This window comes from Mustela lutreola, chromosome 15 (assembly GCF_030435805.1).
Source record: "Mustela lutreola isolate mMusLut2 chromosome 15, mMusLut2.pri, whole genome shotgun sequence".
NCBI lineage: Eukaryota > Metazoa > Chordata > Mammalia > Carnivora > Mustelidae > Mustela > Mustela lutreola.
In genome coordinates, this window is record NC_081304.1 from 18,876,035 (window position 1) to 18,894,899 (window position 18,865).

The window sequence follows — 18,865 nt, forward strand, 5'->3', positions numbered from 1 at the left end:
AGTTACCCCGTTATGACATCAGGGACAGGTCTTGGGGAAGGAAAAGGAGTGACAGAGTGTGCCTGGCTATCCCTGGACTTCTGTTTGAAGGCTAACACAGGTCCAAACCAAGATGGGGGACAAGACTCAGAACCTGCCTGACATGTGGATGCCCCCAACAGCAGGGGGAAAAGGTGTGGTGTGCTGGGAGGTGTAGGAAGGCTCTGGGTGCGGGTGCGAAGTGGGGGTGGGGATGGAGAAGTCCAGGCTCGCTCACACACCTTCAGCTGTAAGCTCAGGATTCTCCACCACGGTGGATCCTCCTGAGGTGCGAGACCCCAAGCTCATGGGGGCAGGTGAAAGATGGCCTTCGTGAGAAGCTCATGCAATTTCTTCGTTTTGCAGATGAAGAATCTGAACTTCAAAGCAACAGGCTGCTCTGCTGCTCAAGAACCAAGTTCGTGTTGCTGCTGGGCTCAGGATGGGGGGTTTCCTAAACTCCCGGGACATTTGCATTTTGGAGGAGTGGGGGTGGGGCGGGAGTCTGCCATCCGCACTGGGGAAAGACGGAGTCTGTCTTCTGCTTTTAGTGGGATTTCAGCAAATGAGGGGTTGCCAACGCGATCACGGCTCATGGTGGGCTGGTAGCTGCTCCTGGAAGGGCTGCGAAGCTGCCTGGTGGTTTCCAGGCCAGTACAGGTGGAGTAGCACCTAGTGGGTGCTCACGGCATTGGCCGATGTAGAGGCAGAAACCTACTGGGTGCTCACTATACAGTGCTGGGCGATTTCCTTGGTGTCACATTTAATCTTTCAAACAACCCTAGGAGTTAGGTGCTACTAGTATCCCCATTTATTCTCCTCCCCCAACAAACAGGCTCAGAGAGGCTGATTTGCCAGGGTCAGAATGTGAAGCCTGGCTGCACAGAGTCCAAGCTTTGAAGCCGGATAAATGTTGGAAGAAATGTGCCTCAGAGTTGGGCTTCCCAAACTTGAACCTTTGTAAGGATCGCGGGGGGCCGGGGGTGGGGGTGCGGGCTGTAAAATGCACATTCTCATTCAGCATGGCGGGGCTGGGGCAGAGACTTTGCGTTTCTGACGAGCTCCCCGGGATGTCAATGCCGCTGGTCTGCAGCAGGCAGGCGGAATCCGGGTGTCCCGCTAAAACTGCAAAAACAGCAAAACCTGTGCGTACCCCGTTCAGTTGGGACAATTAATGTCGCTCTGCGTTTAATCCAAAGTTGTTACAGCACTGCCCCATGTATAATGATGCAGAAAAGCCCTTAGCTGGGGATGGACCGAGGACCCCCTAAAACAACCGGGTGGCGCCACCTCCGCCGGCGGGGGGGCAGGCCCAGGGCCCCCGGAGCGTCCCCGCGGGCCCCGGGCTGCGCGCCTCCCTGCCGGGAGCTGAGCGTGCCAGCCGTCCGCGCTCCGCCTTTTCCCGCGCCCGGCGGGCCCGCCTCCGGGGCGGGACGGGGCGGGTCCCGGCTCGGGAGCCCCCGCCCAGCTGACCCGGCGGCTCTCCCCTCGCAGGCTGCTGCCCGGGCGTGCAGGGCCCGGCCGCCGCCATGTCGGGCCCGTTCGAGCTCTCGGTGCAGGATCTCAACGACCTGCTGTCGGACGGCAGCGGCTGCTACAGCCTACCGAGCCAGCCTTGCAACGAGGTCACCCCCAGGATCTACGTGGGCAACGCGTGAGTCGCCGCTGGGGCGCCCCGCCCACCGGAAAGCTGGGGTGGGGGCGTCGCGGGCAAGCGGGGTTGGGGGGGGCGGTTTGTGGGGCGTGGTCGACCTCCTGGAACACCTTGGGGGCCGGGCAGGGGCTAGAGTCGCCGCCCGCCCCCGCGCGGGTGGAGGCGGAGGGGCTAGACCCCGCCCAGGCCCCGCGCGGTCCTCCCCCCTCGCGGGGGGCCCGGATTCCGGGGCGCTCGGCCAGCCTGGCGCTACCCGCTAGGGGCTCGGCCTTGGGCGGGGTCGGGCCACCGTGATCACCTAACAGGTGGCCCTCTGTCACCCGGCCGGTCTCCAGCCCGCGCGTCATGTGACAGCTGCCTGGTTCTGCAGTGAGGTCACCGCGGAATGTCTGCCTTCGCTGCCATAGCAACCGGCTGACGTCACAAACCGGGCGTGGAACTTTCCCCGGCTGGGCAGACCAGATCAGGGAATCGAAATACTCCAAATGAGGGATCCGGAGGGCTGGGCTGGGGTTTCCTCGCTCCTTCTCCTGCCTTCCAGATAGGGTTTGATTTACCAACGCCCTAAGCTCTATGGACCGGGGTCTGCATTTTGGAAACCCAGAATTAACTCCCCTCTCTCCTTTTACCCTGGAGGACATGGTGGCACAGGGTGGTTGAGGGACCATGAGGACAGGGTTAATGTCTCGTTCATGTCTGTATCCCCTATCCTGTACTACAACGTGTTGCTTCCTTATCCTACTAAAGGCTGCCACAAAAATGGGGGTCATCGTGGGGCTAATAAATAAGGTCTTTAAAGCAGGTCCCACTGTCATGGGGGACAATTTCATCCACTCCGTCCATTCATTCACCATAGTGAGCACCTACTGTGTGTCAGGCGCTTGAGTGTGCATTCACAGTGATAGTAATGGTAATGGTGAATTTGTTAAATGTTTAATGGAGAAGGGAGGTGAATGGGAGCTCACCTTCAGAGAATTGATCACTGCTCTACAACCATGTGCAGCCTGGTGAGCAGGGACAGCGAAAACAGTCCCAGAGCCTCAGCCAAAGGGCCCAGGAAATTGCAAAGTTCTGAGGATAGCGCCCTGTCCTGACACGGAAGCAGCAAATGGCCTTGGCTCCCTCGGAGACCCTGCTCTCCAGGGCACTTGGGCACAAGTGAATAGCTGAATAGCTGCCCCCACTTCCTGAGTGGAAACCGAGCTTGTGAATGTCTGGTGGCAGCCAGCATGACCCGTGCCGGTGGCCACTGTAGAAAAACACGTCCCCTGGCCAATTAACCAATCTGGCTTTGACCTGGCCAGGGGTGTGTGTTGGGGGAGGGGGGCACTCAGCATGGAATGCCTCATGCTCCCTGCCTGTTGGGAGCCCCTGAATCAAATCAGGGCTCTCATGGCAGAGAGGATCCTGTATGAGCCTCATTTTCTAGAACTCAGGATATGCAGTTGATGTGAACATGACAGGCAGAGTGAGGGGGGGAGAGAACAGGGCTGGCATCGGGCCTCTTCCCAGCTCGCTGCTCAGCTGTCTGTGTGAGCCCGCAGCACATCCTTCCACTGTCCAGTGGGACCAGAGCTCAAGGCCAGGGTTTGCTTCAGGCAGACGAGATCTCCTGTCGGAGAAGGCATTTTGTAAAGTATAAACTGCTGTCTGAATTGGGACGTTGTTGGGAGATGACATAAAGGAGCCCTTTGACTATTGAGATCAAATGTTTTATAACCCCCAGAGTTGGCGCCACTGGGTCCCCAAGTGCTTACTCACCCAGGAGAGCCTCAGAGATGTGGCTGGTGCTCCGTGACAGAAAGGGTCCCTCTGGGGGACTGGAGGGGCTACTGTATTTTATGATCCAAGGAAGGAGGCTGCCTCAAATATGCTGATTTCCTTCTTTTTCTCGGATTCACTACGTAGTCAGTTGACGCCTACTAAGTGCCGGGTGCTGATAGCAGGTGCTGGGCAGTGGAGTGGGTTACTCCCTTGAGGGGCTCAGAACAAAGCAGTACAATCAGGCATTAGAAGAGCACGGACTACAGTGCTGGCCTCTGTCTATAGGCCCACTCATGTAACATGGGCCACCCCAAGGGGTAGCCTCCCCATTTGACAGACAGGGAAACTGAGTCACCAGAAGGTTAAGTGGCTTGTCCAAGGTTACCTGGATGTTAGGTCTGAGGGTTGGATTCAGACCCAGGCAGTCTGGCTCTAGAGCCCATTTTGAGCCCACTAGGCTGTACCCCCCACCACAGGGTAGGAAGCCAGATGCCAGGTTGGGGGTGGAGGGGAGATGGGGACACATTGCAGAAGGTGGTGAAAAATGAGAGGGTGTCTGTCCATGGAGAAGCTCGAGAAGGGCATTTCAAAGAGAGGGAACGACATGGGCATGAAACCGCCTCGGCTATTTGGGGAAGCTGCTGGTAATTAGATATGGCTTGAGGGAGGGAGGTGGCTCCTAAGATGAGGGGAAGCTGGCAGGAGCCGAGCGCCGAGGGTTCCTCGTTTTGCCGGGAGACTTAGAATCTTCTCCATCTTCCTCCCCCTGGGCTGCCAGCTGGTGAGTGAGTCATTCCCTGCCGCTGTCTCTTGTCCAGGTCTGTGGCTCAAGACATCCCCAAGCTGCAGAAACTAGGCATCACGCACGTGCTGAATGCCGCTGAGGGTAGGTCCTTCATGCACGTCAACACCAATGCCAACTTCTACAAGGACTCCGGCATCACCTACCTGGGCATCAAGGCCAACGACACGCAGGAGTTCAACCTCAGCGCCTACTTTGAAAGGGCTGCAGACTTCATCGACCAGGCCTTGGCTCAAAAGAATGGTAAGGCACCTGCGGACCAGGAATCAAGGCAAGGCAGCTTTGACCGGACTTCTCTAGAAAACAGGCCCGCCACCGGCTTCCTCTCTGTCAAAAGGCCCCACGTTACCCAAGATATATAAACGTTTCTCACAGTGGCAGCCTTGGTTGGGGTCCTGGTGTTTGAGTGGACTTTGGCTGGCTGAGAGTTCATTTCTACCCACTCCCCGCCATGCCTCCAAAATAGGTTCAGCAATAATGATTTATCTTCTGCGGTGAGAAGTGCTGAGGTAAAGGAGCTCTGGGGCTGGTTGATTCAGCAGCTCAGTGGCCGTGTCAGGACAAGGTGCTTCCCCCTCCCCCCCCTGCTACCCTCTGGGCTTTCCCCTCAGGGTCCCAAGATGGCGGTGGCAGACCCAGTCACCACATCCCGGCAGGACAAAGTACGGCAGAAGACCAGGCAGCCATCTCGTCCCCATGTTTCCTTCTTTTCTTAAAGAGCATGTAGGAGGGCGCCTGGGTGGCTTAATCAGGTAAGCGTCTGCCTTTGCTTCAGGTCATGATCCCAGGGTCCTGGGATCCAGCCCCATGTCAGGCTCCCTGCTTGGCAGAGGGAGTCTGCTTTACCTTCTCCCTCGGCTCGTTGGCCCAGCTTGTGCTTTTTCTCTCTCAAATAAATACATAATATCTTAAAAATAAGTAAATAAATAAAAATGAGCAGCAAGTGGAAGGGCCCTCAGAAATCCTCAGTGGGGTTCCCCTCAGATCTCACTGGCTGGAGTTGGCTTACACGAATGCCTGGCCAGGGGAATGGGGCTGCCATGGCTGGGCTTCGCCTGGAACTCAGCAGGCGATGGCCCACGGGCCACATCTTCCAGCCACTTTCTGAATGCTTCCTGCGGCTCCCACATCTGCGACTGAGGGGGACCTGCTGAGGCACTGGCAGTTAGGCAGGCCGTCCCTGGGGGGGAAACCCTAGAACGCAGAGGGCAGACGTCAGTTGACCAGCCCTGGCCACCTGCCCTTTCTGCTTATCGCTTGTTCCTCTCAGGGACTGCCTTTACCTTCAAGCTGCCTCTCCCAGCCTCTTCCTCCCCCACCCACAACCTTTGCAGGGGAGGTAAGCCCCCATACTCCCTTGCTTCCAGCCTATCTCTGCTTCCTGTGCCCAGCAGCCTCCCCCTGGAATGATTCCCAGTGCACAGCATGTACTAGACGTTGGTTATTGTGTGTCTGGGGCTCAGGAGGGAGGTGTCTATAGGCTTCACTGTCAGGCCCTTTGTGGTCCTTCATGGTCTCATGTACGTCACCCCCTCTGTTCCGGCTGTACGGAGTCCCCATGTAGATGGGAACGAGGGTCCCAGTTAAGGGGATGGATTTTGCTCTTCTTGTATATGGGTTGGTCAGCTGCTCGGGAAACTTAGAGCCTTCCGACTCTGTTTCCCCTTTCCATCCCCCTAGGAACAGACCTTGACTTTCTGTGACCTCCAGGCTTAGCGGGAGGCAGCGTGGGCTGAGTTGTCCTTCTGGAAAGTTCTCTCTGCCTCTCCCTACCTCGTCTTCTGGCAAACTGTCTTGCGTGAGACCTGCCCTCTGGCTGGATCCACGGGGTCCCTGTCTTTCCCTCCAGCATGTGAGGTAGCTTTGGGCCCATAGCAGACACGCTGCGGATGATTACTGAGTGAGTGACAAAAATGAACTCCATGGGCTGTCAAGCCAAGTGTAAATGCTTCTAAGATTGATTGGCCAAGTGAGTCAACAGAAACACAGCGGCTTCTCACAGGCTGCAGGGCTCGGGGGAGCCAGGGCCCCCATTACTTTGGAGAAGTGGGAAGAGCCAGGAGTGCCCAGAGGAGGAAGCAGTCACTTCCAGTCCGGATCAAGGGAGGCCTCTAGGGAGGAATGGCTTCTGGGTGGGGCCTGGAAGGCTGGAAATTCGAACCTTCCCCTTCCTGATCAGCTCTGGGAGTCCTGGGCTGCTGAGTATGTTCCGGGTGGTGAGGCAGTGGCTCTGCAGGGGTTCTCTCATCAGGGCTGGGGCAGGGAAAGCCTCCCTCCACACCCTTTGGGTATGCTGGCTAGAGAGAGAATGGGCAGGGGAGTGGCGGGCGAGGTCCTCCTTCCTGCATGGGAGGCGTGGGGAGAATAGAGTCATGTTTTGAGCAGAGCGTGATAGGAACAGAAGAGACTCTGTTTGACTCTGGGCCACCAGATTTCCTTCAAAATAGTGGCAGGGTAGAAGCACTGGTGGAGACTCAACCACTTGGCTAATCAGCCAACATTTTTTGAGCACCAAGTGCATACTAGAAGTTGTAGGGCATCCAAAAATCAGTACCCCACAGTCTGCCCTTTAAGGCACGTGCGGTCTGGCGGAGGAGAGTAGATCCGTGCGTGGCTGGGAGGGACACAGAGCCAGGCTGTTGTCCTAGAAAGTACTGGGCTCCACCAGACAACTCCTGTTGCTGGCTAGGAGTTAGTTCATATGCTGGGCGTTGGTCTAAGGACTTTATAGGACGTTTCCTTCAATCCCCCAACAACACTGCGCAATGGGTACTGTGACCACAGATGAGGACATGGAGGCGTGTGGGGGGTAGTGGGTTGTAGAGTTCATAAGCAGTGTACCGGCCAGCAAGACAGAACCAAGAGAAGCAATAGATATTATTTATTTTAAGGAATTGGCTCCCGTGGTTGTAGGATCTGGCAGATCTGAAATCTGGAGGGCAGCCTAGGAGGCTGCAGACTTGGGCGGACCTTCTTTATTACAGCCTCGAGGCAGAATTTCATCTCCAGTGAACCTCACTTTTTGCTCTTAAGATCTTTAACTGATTGGATGTGGCCCAGCCACAGGATCGAGGGCAGTCTCCTTTACTGAAGGAAACTGATAGTTATGGATAGTTAGTGTTAATTACATCCACAAAATACCTTCTAGACTAGTGCTGGATCAGCTGCCTGGTCATAGACAGGCTGAGTTGACTCCTGTAACCATCACAACCAGCAAGTTAAAATTTAAACCCACATTCACATGACTTCAAGTTTTTTCTTTCTTTCTTTCTTTTTTCCTTTTTTTTTTTTTAAAGATTTAATTTATTTATTTGACAGATAGAGATCACAAGTAGGCAGAGAGGCAGCTAGCGAGAGAGGAGGAAGCAGGCTCCCTGCCGAGCAGAAAGCCCGATGATGCGGGGCTCTATCCCAGGACCCTGGGATCATGACTGGAGCCGAAGGCAGAGGCTTTAACCCACTGAGCCACCCAGGTGCCCCTTTTTCTTCTTTTTTGTTTTTTTGTTTTTGTTTTTTAGATTTATTTATCGGGGCACCTGGGTAGCTCAGTCCGTTGAGTGTCCCACTCTTGGTTTCGGTTCAGGTTATGATGATCTCGGGTTCTGGAGATTGAATCCTGCCTCTGGCTCTGAGCTCAGCAGGGAGTCCCGCTTCCCCTCTCCCATTCTCCCTGTCCCCTCCCTCTTCCCCTGCCACTTCCCCCCCCCCCCCACACATGTGTTCTCTCTCTCTCAAAAAAAAGTTGTATTTATTTATTTATTTGAGAGAGAAAGAGAGAGTTGTGTGCACATGTGCCCCCGGGGTGGGGTGGGGGGCTCAGTGCAGGGCTTGGTCTCATGACCCTCAGACATGAACCCAAATTAAATCAGACCCTCAACCAACTGAGGCACTCAGGTGCCCCAAAGGTTTTGGTTCTAAATCCCTGTGCTAGACAAAGGAAATATTTGAACTGGGTATTTTTTTTTTAATATTTTATTTATTCACTTGACACAGAGAGAATGATCACAAGTAGGCAGAGAGGTAGGCAGAGAGACAGGCGGAGAGAGAGGGGGAGGCAGGTTCCCTGCTGAGCAGAGAGCCAGATGTACGGCTTGATCCCAGGAGCCTGAGATCATGACCTGAGGCGAAGGCAGAGGCTTAATCCACGGAGCCACCCAGGAGCCCCTGAACTGGGGTTTTAAGGAATGAGGAGGAGTTTGCCAGGTGGCCAAGAGAGAGAATACGTTCCAGGTAGAGGGAATGACATGTGCAGAGGCACAGGGGTGGAGAAAAAGCATGGGAAGGTATCCGGGCCATGGGCACTCGGCCTTGTAAGCCACACGTTAGAGACCCGAAGCCCTGAAAAGGGTGACAGGTTGTATTTGAATTTTAGAAAGACCCTTCCGGCTGCTGGGTGGAGTGTGGGTTGTTGGTGGGGGTAGAGCGAGAGCTGGGTTTGGAGGTGTGGAGGGGGCCGTGGTGAGGGTGACGAGGACCGGAACTAAGGCTCTGTGGCGGGAGGGGGTGGTGGCAGAGAGAAGCCAAGGCTTGGGGCTCCTGGGAACCCCCCAGTGGAAATGCAGTGTGGTGGGACTGGTTGATACTTCCTTTCACCAAGTGCTGGGGATACAGCGGGGAACAAAACGGATGGACAGCCCTGCCTTGTGGAGCTTCCCCATTTTAGGCTAGGGGGACAGCAAACAAGGCCTGTGGGGGGTGGGGGCGGAGAACAGGGAAGAGGAGAAGGGCCGGGGAGGGCATTATGGCTGTGGAGAGGAGGGCTGTGGGAGCAGACACCTGGGAACAGAGCTGGCAAAAGCGGGGCCGGACTGCGTCGGGCCTCATGGGCCATGGCGGGAGGGGGGACGTGAGAGGGTGTTTCCGTTTGTGTGTTTTGATTTTCTGTCCCTGTGTTTGTATTTGATACACATATTCCTTTTACGTTTTTGAAACCGCTTGGTTGCGGTGTCATTGACAGTCAACAAATCACACGTATTCCAAGCCCACGATTTGACGTTTCCACATACGCGTACACCTGTGAAACCAGCACCTCAAGGGCGACAGAGAGCTCGCCCGTCGCCCCCCCAACCCCTGGTGTTTTCTCAGGCGCCTCTGTGACCTCTCCTGTCCGCCCCCTCTGCCTTCCATTCCCAGGCAACCACTGCTCTGCTTTCTGTCACCAGACAGGAGTGTCCCTTTTGTAGACTTTTGTATAAATGGAATGGCACGGCGGGTTCACTTTCTCGGCCCCGCCCTGTCTGCATCATTGCTGGGGCGTCCATCCATGTGGCTGCCCGTGGCTGTTGCCCTTTCCTGTCGAACGCTGACGAGTCTTCCCAGTTTGTCCATTTACCTGCTGGTGGACCTTTGGGTCATTTCTGTGTTTTCTTCTTCTTCTTCTTCTTTTTTTTTTTTTTTTAAGATTTTATTTAATTATTTGATCAAGGGAGAGAGAGAGCATGAGCTCTCTTGTGGGTAGGAGCAGAGGGAGAAACAGAGACTCCCTGCTGAGTGGGGGAGCCCGACTCGGGGCTCGATCCCAGGACCCTGAGATCATGACCTGAGCCAAAGGCAGACACTTCACCAACTGGGCCACCCAGGTGCCTCATGTGTTTTGGTTTTGATTGAAATATCAAAGTCAGGGGTGCTTGGGTGGCCCAGGCACCCCTCCTTGTTAGCAATCTGTCCTGCCATTGATGGGCCTCTGGGAGCTGCCAGCTGTTAGGAACAGTGCCACCCTCGAAATATTTGGGTGTGTGTCTTTTGTGGGCATGCGTGTACCTCCCCACTGGGCCATAGGGGTTGCGTGTGTCCCATTTGAGTACATACTGCCCCACAGTTTGCCAGGGTGATGTGCTTATGTACATATCTCCCCGCCTCGCAGCACAGTGGCGTCTTGGGGTACTCATCGGTGCTCCCCCAGAAGAGTTGGGACTTGAGTCGGGCTGTGTGCGGACAGCCCCCAGCTCCAGCTCACGAGCCCCTGTTTCTCTTCCAGGCCGGGTCCTCGTCCACTGCCGGGAAGGTTACAGCCGCTCCCCAACCCTAGTTATCGCCTACCTCATGATGCGTCAGAAGATGGATGTCAAGTCTGCCCTGAGCATCGTGAGGCAGAACCGTGAGATCGGCCCCAACGATGGTTTCCTGGCCCAGCTGTGCCAGCTCAATGACAAACTCGTCAAGGAGGGGAAGTTGAAACTCTAGGGCACCCCCTCGGCCTCTTCTCTAGAGGCAGGCCGGGGAGGCCCTGGTCGAGGTGTCCGAAGCCGCCATGTTTAGGAAACACAGTGTACCCTGCTCCCAGCATCACCAGGCACTTGCCCACAAGTCTGTCCCAACACAGCCCTGGGCCACTTTCCCCCTGGGGAGCACATAAACAAGCTTGCTAAGGAAGGCATTGTCGCTCCCTGGTGTGTCCTGTGCCTGTAGTTTATGATGTCCTCTCCCTGAGGTGGGGGCGCAGAGGGGGAAGGCCTGTGACGTGCATGCTTCTCCTGGATGACCCAAGGCAGGAGGTCTGTGGCAGTGAAAGGCTCGAGATGCCCCCAGGGGCCCTTCCTGACCTCTGTTGCCCCCTGCCTCCCTCCCCCGCTCCCTGCCATGCACCCTGGGTCCTCTCCTGAGTGGGGACCGCAGCACCTCGAGCCCTGTAAGGGAACTATGCAAACACAGGCCCCTCTCTCCCCACCCTGCCTGCCTCCTCCTCGCTCATGCCAGCTGTTCATAGGCAGAGGCTCGCATTTTGAGGGCTGAAGCTGGCCCCCGCCGGCCAGCAGTTGATAGTGGGTGGAAATTCCCATGAAGAGACTGCATTTTAAGTATTTCAGTAGGATTAAAGATACCCAAACAAAGAGGCCGTCAGGTGGGCAGACATTCCTCTGGAGGACTCCTGTCAGTCCACAGTATCTAGAATGCCAAAATCTTTGGCAGGCTTGCATTCAGAATCCGCTGCTTTGGAATATCTCTCCTGGACCGCTGCTCTCAGTCACTTGGATTGTTAGAAGAGTGATGTCTTGGGCATGGTTTTATTTTATATTATTATTATTATTTTCTGAGAAAACAGGGTGTTTAAGTTCCAGCCTATTTAAAACCCCCACCATTTGAAGAATTGTAAAGGTTTTGTCCTGAATTATAGCGTGGGCGAGCTTGAGCTACTCATGCCAACTGCTTTTTGTCTCTGTTGCTATTCCAAGGACAGAAGGAGGAAGTTGGCCAATTACAGGGTGCGTGTGTGGGTGTGGAAGGGGGTGTGAGTCTCAGAAACACAGCCAGAGGATGGAGGAGCAGGCTTTCACCCCGCCCACTTCTAGGTGGGTCTTAGGGCTCTGTGGTGCCAAGAACGATCCCGGAGCCCTTGGAGCAAAAGTGAGTCAGCCAGGCCAAAATGAAACACAGCGGAGCCTCCAAGTGGAGACTTGACTGGTTGTAGAGCAAACAAACAAAACAGAGCCACCTTTTTTTAGGACTAATTCAAGGATGACATTAGTCATCCATAAGGATAATGCTTTCTCGTGTGCACACATGTGTCAGAATATAGGAGTTTTGTTTTGAAAACAGTCTTGTTAGGACTTTGAGTGATTGTTGCCATGGAAAGGGATGCATTCCTGTTGTCTTCAGGTTCCCCGACAGCAGAGAGGTGGTCCTCAGCCATACCCGCAACCCCCCCCACCCCAGCTCCTCGCACACAGAGATCTAGAAAAGTTTGCAGAATTTTACTTTTTCTTATTGTTTCTGAGCCCCAGACCCATGCAGGGTGATGTTCTGGTGGGTGTTATCAAGCTCCCAGAAACCTGAATTTGTGGTAGGATCCCTTGCAAGGATTTGCAGAAGGAGTCTTACCAGAAGTAAAAAACCAAGGACTATTGTCGAGTCTTCAAAATTCCGTTGTAAATGGAAATTCAGGCAGTGTTCACCTGTCGAGGTGGGGAATGTGCCTTTTTCAGAGTTGACCAGGGGCGTCGGGCCGGACGAGGAGAAGCAGGGTGCCGCAGGGCCTCACTCCCGGGTGTCGTGGCCTCTCCCGTCACAGGGCCAGAGCGCGGGTTCTGGACGGTCGCTTTCCTCTGTGACCACAGCCGCATCGAACAAACTAGGAGCTGTGGTCTCTCCCAGAGACGGGACTGCCCACATAAACCCACCTCAGTGAAATGGCCATCCTCTAACCCGTGTACCTCATCTTCCGGTTTCCCGAGAACCATCCCACTTAATCTAACCTGATCCTTCCAATAACCCTATCCAGTTGGCAGAGCTTATTCATGTATTGTGACCTTTGAAGAAAAAGGAACTGGGGTTCAGACTGACGGAGGGCAGGGTGCCCATCCGTCCCGGCTCTGAGGAAGAGCCGAGTTAAGATTTCAGGTTTGCTTCTTCCTGAAACTGAATCTTTTGTCCCATACTAGGCTCCCCATCAAGAAAGGAACCCCCTTGGAGTGTCCAGGGGCAGGCATATGCCCTTGACCCAGCCGGTGTGCCTAGGAGCCAGTTTTGTGGATGGAGTACAACCATTCAAGCTGCGGTGCCAAGGGGGTGAGGGGGTCCGGAAGAGCGTGGGAGGGATTTGATACAAGCCCATCCCTGCTCCAGGAGCAGGAAGCAAGAAGCCTGGGTCCCTGATTTGGTTAGAAGGTGTGCCTCTTCCTCCAGGAAGCACATAGCGTCCCTAAGTTGGAGCTTTCCCTTCTGCTTCTGGAAGAGGCTCTGGGACTGGGGGGAAGGGCACCCCCTCGCACCCGTCAGCAGTGGTCCCACGATGGGACAGGGGCAGCTAGCTACTCAGGCTCCTTTAATCAGGACCTCTTGAAGGCCTTTTGGTGGGGGCCTGAGGGAGAAAAGGCCACTGGGAAAATTACTGCCTTTACTTGGGCAATTACTTTTATGCTGATAACGGGGATTTCTTGGTAGTCTTTGGTCCCAGAAACCCTATCTTTACGTCATGAGATTTAGCTCCTAATTTTTGAGTAAAATAAAATTCTGTGGTGTAAGAGCCAGCACGTGCCCAGCTGCCCATGGTCGTTTTCTGGACGGCTTTCTACCCCTGGGAAGTGATGGAATAGGAACTCAGGGTGCTCTTACCCTCCTCCGTGATCTGATCCCTTTCTTTGACTAGCAGACCCCCACCTCAGTCAAATTAGAGCACTAGATGGTTTTCTTCTCAAACCTAAAAACAGTATACTTTCCACAGGCTGGTCTGTTTATCTGCCACTCTGAGTTATCTGGAGAGCAGAAACCACCATCTGTCAAAACAAGGGGCCTCATCTAGAAGACCTCTAAGGTCCCTTTGGCTCTGACACTGTATAGGGTTCTCTGAGAATCCCCACCTGGAATTTACCACCATCTGGGAATTATAGGGTATGTAACAATACGGTGACCAGCAGGTGGCGCTGTGTTCCACCCATGGTGATGGATGGTTTGAAAGGGAATGTTGGTGCCTTTTGTGTCACAAGTTAATGTTAAGATGCTAATGTTTTAATCCAAATAAGCACTGATCTTATAATAAGAAGATATGCACTTTCCTCACAGGAGATTTCTGCCATAAAACCAGTACCAAGAACCACTGAAGAGCCAACAGTGTTGGTCTTAACCAAGTTAAGACTTTATCCTGATTGGAAGTAGAGGCCCTCTCCCGTTGAGAGAGCAGAGAGTGGTTGGAAGCTTGATTTATCTCCTGTCAGCTTTCAGGGTAATTTGACTGTGAAAGCGTGAGTTTCCTGGACAGAAAAGGGGCAGGTATAAACATTGGTTTTAAAGGAAAGTGAGTTTAACGTCTGTTGTATCACAAATCAGTGTTAAAACACTAACTGTAACCAAAATAAATGTCTTACATTACATAGAAATGGTCTTTTTTGGGTCTTTCTTATCTCTGCTGATTTTCTCTGATGCTCTTATGTTTGCTTTTTTCTAACTTTCAAAAATAAGTATCATCTAAAAATTGGCCCTCCCGAGCTCATTCTCAGTCCTGTGATGATTAGTTTTATGCAGTAGATGTTGGTTAAACATTTTGCCAGTACCAGAAATTTCCTGTGATGGGAATAATCTTTTTATTTATTTAATTTCTAAAAAAATTGCAGCTTTTTTGAGGGATAATTGACTAGAATAGTCTTGACTAGAGAGGCCCATGCTAAATGAGGGAGGTAGATTTACGTTCCTAAGAAAGTAGGAGACTGGGTGGCCCTTGGGTGGGCCCTTAGGTGGCATTTGGGATTTGAATGGTCCTACAAACGGGCAGCCCCCAAACACAGCCCTGCCCCCAGACGCCTTCAACTCTGCTGTTAGCATTTATCTCCCTTGTGATAAGCATTGGTTTTTTTTCTCTGATTAAAAAACTCAAGAGAGTTGGGTGCCTTTTCTCCCCGACAGAAATAACTCTCTGGGGTGCCTGGGTGGCTCAGTCGGTTAAGTGTCTGCCTTTAGCTCAGGTCATGATTTCAGGGTCCTGGGATTGAGCACTGCATCAGGATCCTTGCTCAGTAGGGAGCCTGCTTCTCCCTCTGCCTGCTGCTCCCCACTGCTCATGCTCTCTCTGTGTCTCTCTCTTTGGCAAATACATAAAATCTTTGAAAAAAAAAAAAAGAATAAGAAAAATTCCACGCATATGTAAGTACGCATTCGTGAACGTGTGCATTTAGAGATCTCCATGGAAAACGTTCTGCACTTTGCTTTTGTGCTTAACAAATAGTTATTTCTCGGGGTGCTTGAGTGTCTCAGTGGGTTGGGCCTCTGCCTTTGGCTCGGGTCATGATCTCAGGGTCCTGGGATGGAGCCCCTCATCAGGCTCTCTGCTCAGCAGGGAGCCTGCTTCCCCCTCTCTCTCGGCCTGCCTCTCTGCCTACTTGTGCTCTGTCTGTGTCAAATAAATTTTTAAAAAATCCAAATAGTTATTTCTTAATTAATTGAGCCACTCAGGTGCCCAACAAATAGTTATTTCTTAGAGTACCCTTCATTTCTCTAGCTACCTAGCATTCTGTTGTGTATGGTGTGCTGTGATTTCTGTATACTCTAATTTCAGAGGTCCAGGCTGCTCTAATGAGCACAGAATGTCGAAATGACACTTAGGAATAACAGTTGCAGTTTGTCTGCTTAATATCCTCTTAATTTTTGTCATCTGCTATGATGGCGCCGTGTCAAACACATCCCAGTACTCTAAGGAGGATTGTTCTGTGTGCTTCTTGTATAATTTTATGGGGGGGGGGGGGACCCTGCCTGGCTGGCTCAGTGGGAGTGTGCAACTCTTGATCTCTGGGTCATGAGTTTGAGCCCCACGCTGGGGTGTAGAGATGACTTTTTAAAAATATATAATTTTATAGGGGTGTCTTGCCCAAGCCTAATTTTTAGAAAGAGTCCCTGAGCCATGGCCTTCTGAATCGATGACCCATTTATAAGAAGTTCAAATGCACAGAGATTCTGTTTTCGAAGTCTACACTAAAATGGGTTAACCTAGAGGCAATGCAGTGAATGGTGGTCTCCGTTTCATTAAAAATGGAAACACACCACATTTAATTAATGTGTGTGTGTTTATATTTTTATTTAACTTTTACTTAGGGGGTGCCTGGGTGGCTCAGTCGGCTAAGCATCTAACTGTCTTTGGCTCGGGTCATGATTCCAAGGTCTTGCTCAGTGGGGAGTCTGCTTCTCCTCCCACTCCCCCTACTTGTGTTCTCTCTCTCTCTCTCTCAAATAAATAAAATCATTTAAAAAACAAGTTTACTTAGTTAACATACTGTGCAATATTGGTTTCTGGAGTAGAATTCAGTGATTCATCACTTAGATACGGCACTCAGTGCTCATCATAGCAAGTGCCCTCCTTACGACCCGTTGCCCATTTAGCCCATCCCCCACGCACCTCCCTCCATGAACCCTCAGTTTGTTCTCTATCATTAAGAGTCTCTTGTGGTTTGTTTTCCTCCCTCCTTTCTTTCCTTTGTTATATTTTTAAATAATGGAAATGTACATATTTTAATATGTACATATTTAATACATTTTTAATAAAATGTACATATTTTAATATATTATTTATTTTTAAAGATTTTATTTATTTGACAGCAGAGATCACAAGTAGGCAGAGAGGCAGGCAGAGAGAGAGAGGGAAAGCAGGCTCCCCGCTGAGCAGAGAGCCTGATGCGGGGCTCGATCCCAGGACCCTGGGATCATGACCCGAGCCGAAGGCAGAGGCTTTAACCCACGGAGCCACCCAGGCACACCCAGGCGCCCCATATTTTTAAAACCATAAGACATCCATGTGGAAATGTGGAGTTCTGAGAAACCTAGTCTGAGAGCCCATGAATAGGACGACCTTCCAGTGGAACGTTCCAGATGCACGGAGCACTGGGGCAGCCTTCCTGAAAGGCAAGAGGACAGAAGGAAGAGAGAGAGGACTTGAAAGGGAGAACGGAGAGCAGAGGGCAGGTACAGCTGGGTTTGGAAGGGGGTAGTCAGTCTCCAAACACACAGGGAGACAGAACCTGTCTTTGGCCAGACTTTACTCATTCTCTTTTTTTCAACTGGGCCCCGACTTTTGGACTTCCATGTTTGTGTCTTTTTTGTCCCATTTTAGCCAGAATCCCCCCCAACTTCCACATCTGATCATCCTCAATATCAAATCGGGTTCTTCACCCCCACCATCCCGCAGGTGAAGTCTGATTGCCGGGGGCTGCCTTCAGCAGGAATCAAGTTTGGTTGGTTTATCCCACCTTTCCTGCTCCTCTTAGGGGTTTTCTGGCCACTGACCCTACCCTGCTCCTGGGCTACAGATTCCCACTTTCCTGTTGTGGTTGGAACTGAGCCTGGTCTCTCTCCGCCAGTACAAGACCCCAATGCAGAGGTTCCTATCCCCAGAGTCCTCCCTTGAGCAAAGTAATCTTTACCATTTTTTAAAAAAGATTTTATTTATTTGACAGAGATCACAAGTAGGCAGAGAGGCAGGTGAAGAGCAAGAGGAAGGGAAGCAGGTTCCCTGCTGAGCAGAGAGCCCGATGCGATGCGGGACTCCATCCCAGGATCCTGGGATCATGACCTGAGCCGAAGGCAGAAGCTTTAACCCATTGAGCCACCCAGGCGCCCCATCTTTACCATTTTTAACAAGTCTTATGAATACTTTTTTATTTAGGGTTTGCAGACACGGGCCCTCCAGGCAGAGGATGGTAGCTTGAATGACAGTTGGGGATGAGCTGGGACCCACCTTGGAGGGCTTGGTTACCGGAAAGGACACGGAAGCACTATTTTGCTAGGGCTGGGGGAACCATTAGCCCATTCTAAGCTTTTGTGTGTGTGTGTGTGTATGTGTGTGTGTGTGTGTGTGTGTGTGTGTGTGTGTGAAAGCTCTCTGAGACTCCTCGCTTTGTCCCAGAAGCTGCTGAATGAACAAGTGGAAGAGTTTCACTTTCCACCTGTGCCAAGACCCTAACGCTCTCCATGGAACAAGCTCTCAATTCTGAACAAAGACAGGCTGAATTGGGGCGCCTGGGTGGCTCAGTCAGTTAAGCGTCTGCCTTCCGATCAGGAGCTCAGGTCAGGATGCCAGGGGGTCCTGGGATCAAGCCCCATATCAGGCTCTCTGCTCAGCGGGGAACCTGCTTCTCTCTCTCCCTCTCCCGCTCCCCCTTCTTGTGCTCTCTCTTTCAAATAAATAAATAAAATCTTAAAAAAAAAATACAGGGTGATTTGGATGTCCCTTATCACAGACAACTGCTTATAAACAGATCGCCCTCCAAATCGGGATGCTCCCTTTTACCCTGACCTGTGGGAGCAAAGTCTGTGCAGAAATGAGGCCCATAAGGGGAGCTCTCTGTTCCCATGAACTGCAGGCAGATGGCTTGAGAAACAAGTAGAGAGATGCCCCTGGAGGCTTCTTAGAGATCAAAGATTCTAGAATCCCAAGGATTCAAAGGAGCATAACTTCCTTTCCAAACTTGACCTGTCCTTCAAAGTGTGGTCCTAACGCCATATCTTTCTGTCAGAACCCCAGATCCACCCCAGGCAGAAGACATTGCTCTCCTTTCTGAAGGTGCATAACATCCTGTCCCTTAAAAAAAAAAAGCAACTGAACCTTTCCTCAATGGCACTAACCACCTTCTTCACTGGAACTGTCTTCTTCCCCAGTACAGGAGTTTCTGGAGGGGGAGCGCAAATCAGTTTACAGCTGCTGGTGGGAGGGGCGGGGGTCTCACTTCATGAAATGTTTAGCAAATGGACATATGAAACAGGCAACTTGGTAGAAATAAGAACCAGCAAATCATCACGTAGAAAAACAGCCTTGCTAGAAATTTAGGTACAACTGTTAAATTATTAAATGCAATTTAAAGATTTTTAGCCCAAACCCAGCATTGGCCACCTTGTGGAGGCACGTGCTGCTATGGGCCAATTGTGCCCCTCCAAAATTCATATCTTGAATCCTAACGCCTAGTACATCAGAACAGGACTTTATTTGGAAGTAGAGTTGTAGCAGATATAATTAGATAAGACAGGGTCATTAGGGTGGGCCCTAGTTGAATATGACTGAGGTTGGGGCGCCTGGGTGGCTCAGTGGGTTAAAGCCTCTGCCTTCGGCTCAGGTCATGATCCCAGGGTCCTGGGATCAAGCCCCGCATCAGGCTCTCTGCTCCGCGGGGAGCCTGCTTCCTCCTCTCTCTCTCACTCTCTGCCTGCCTCTCTGC

At 52.2% G+C, this 18,865-nt stretch overlaps 1 protein-coding gene across 1 annotated transcript; it reads left to right on the plus strand.

Annotated features, from left to right (window-relative positions):
* The first annotated feature begins 70 nt into the window (after positions 1-70).
* On the plus strand, positions 71-14,050 carry DUSP3 (dual specificity phosphatase 3). The gene is made up of 6 exons (XM_059148183.1): positions 71-173; positions 385-436; positions 854-978; positions 1,513-1,672; positions 4,255-4,481; positions 10,216-14,050. The coding sequence occupies exons 1-6, from the start codon at positions 113-115 to the stop codon at positions 10,419-10,421; spliced, it is 831 nt and encodes a 276-aa protein (XP_059004166.1). The 5' UTR covers positions 71-112; the 3' UTR covers positions 10,422-14,050.
* The last annotated feature ends 4,815 nt before the right edge of the window (positions 14,051-18,865 follow it).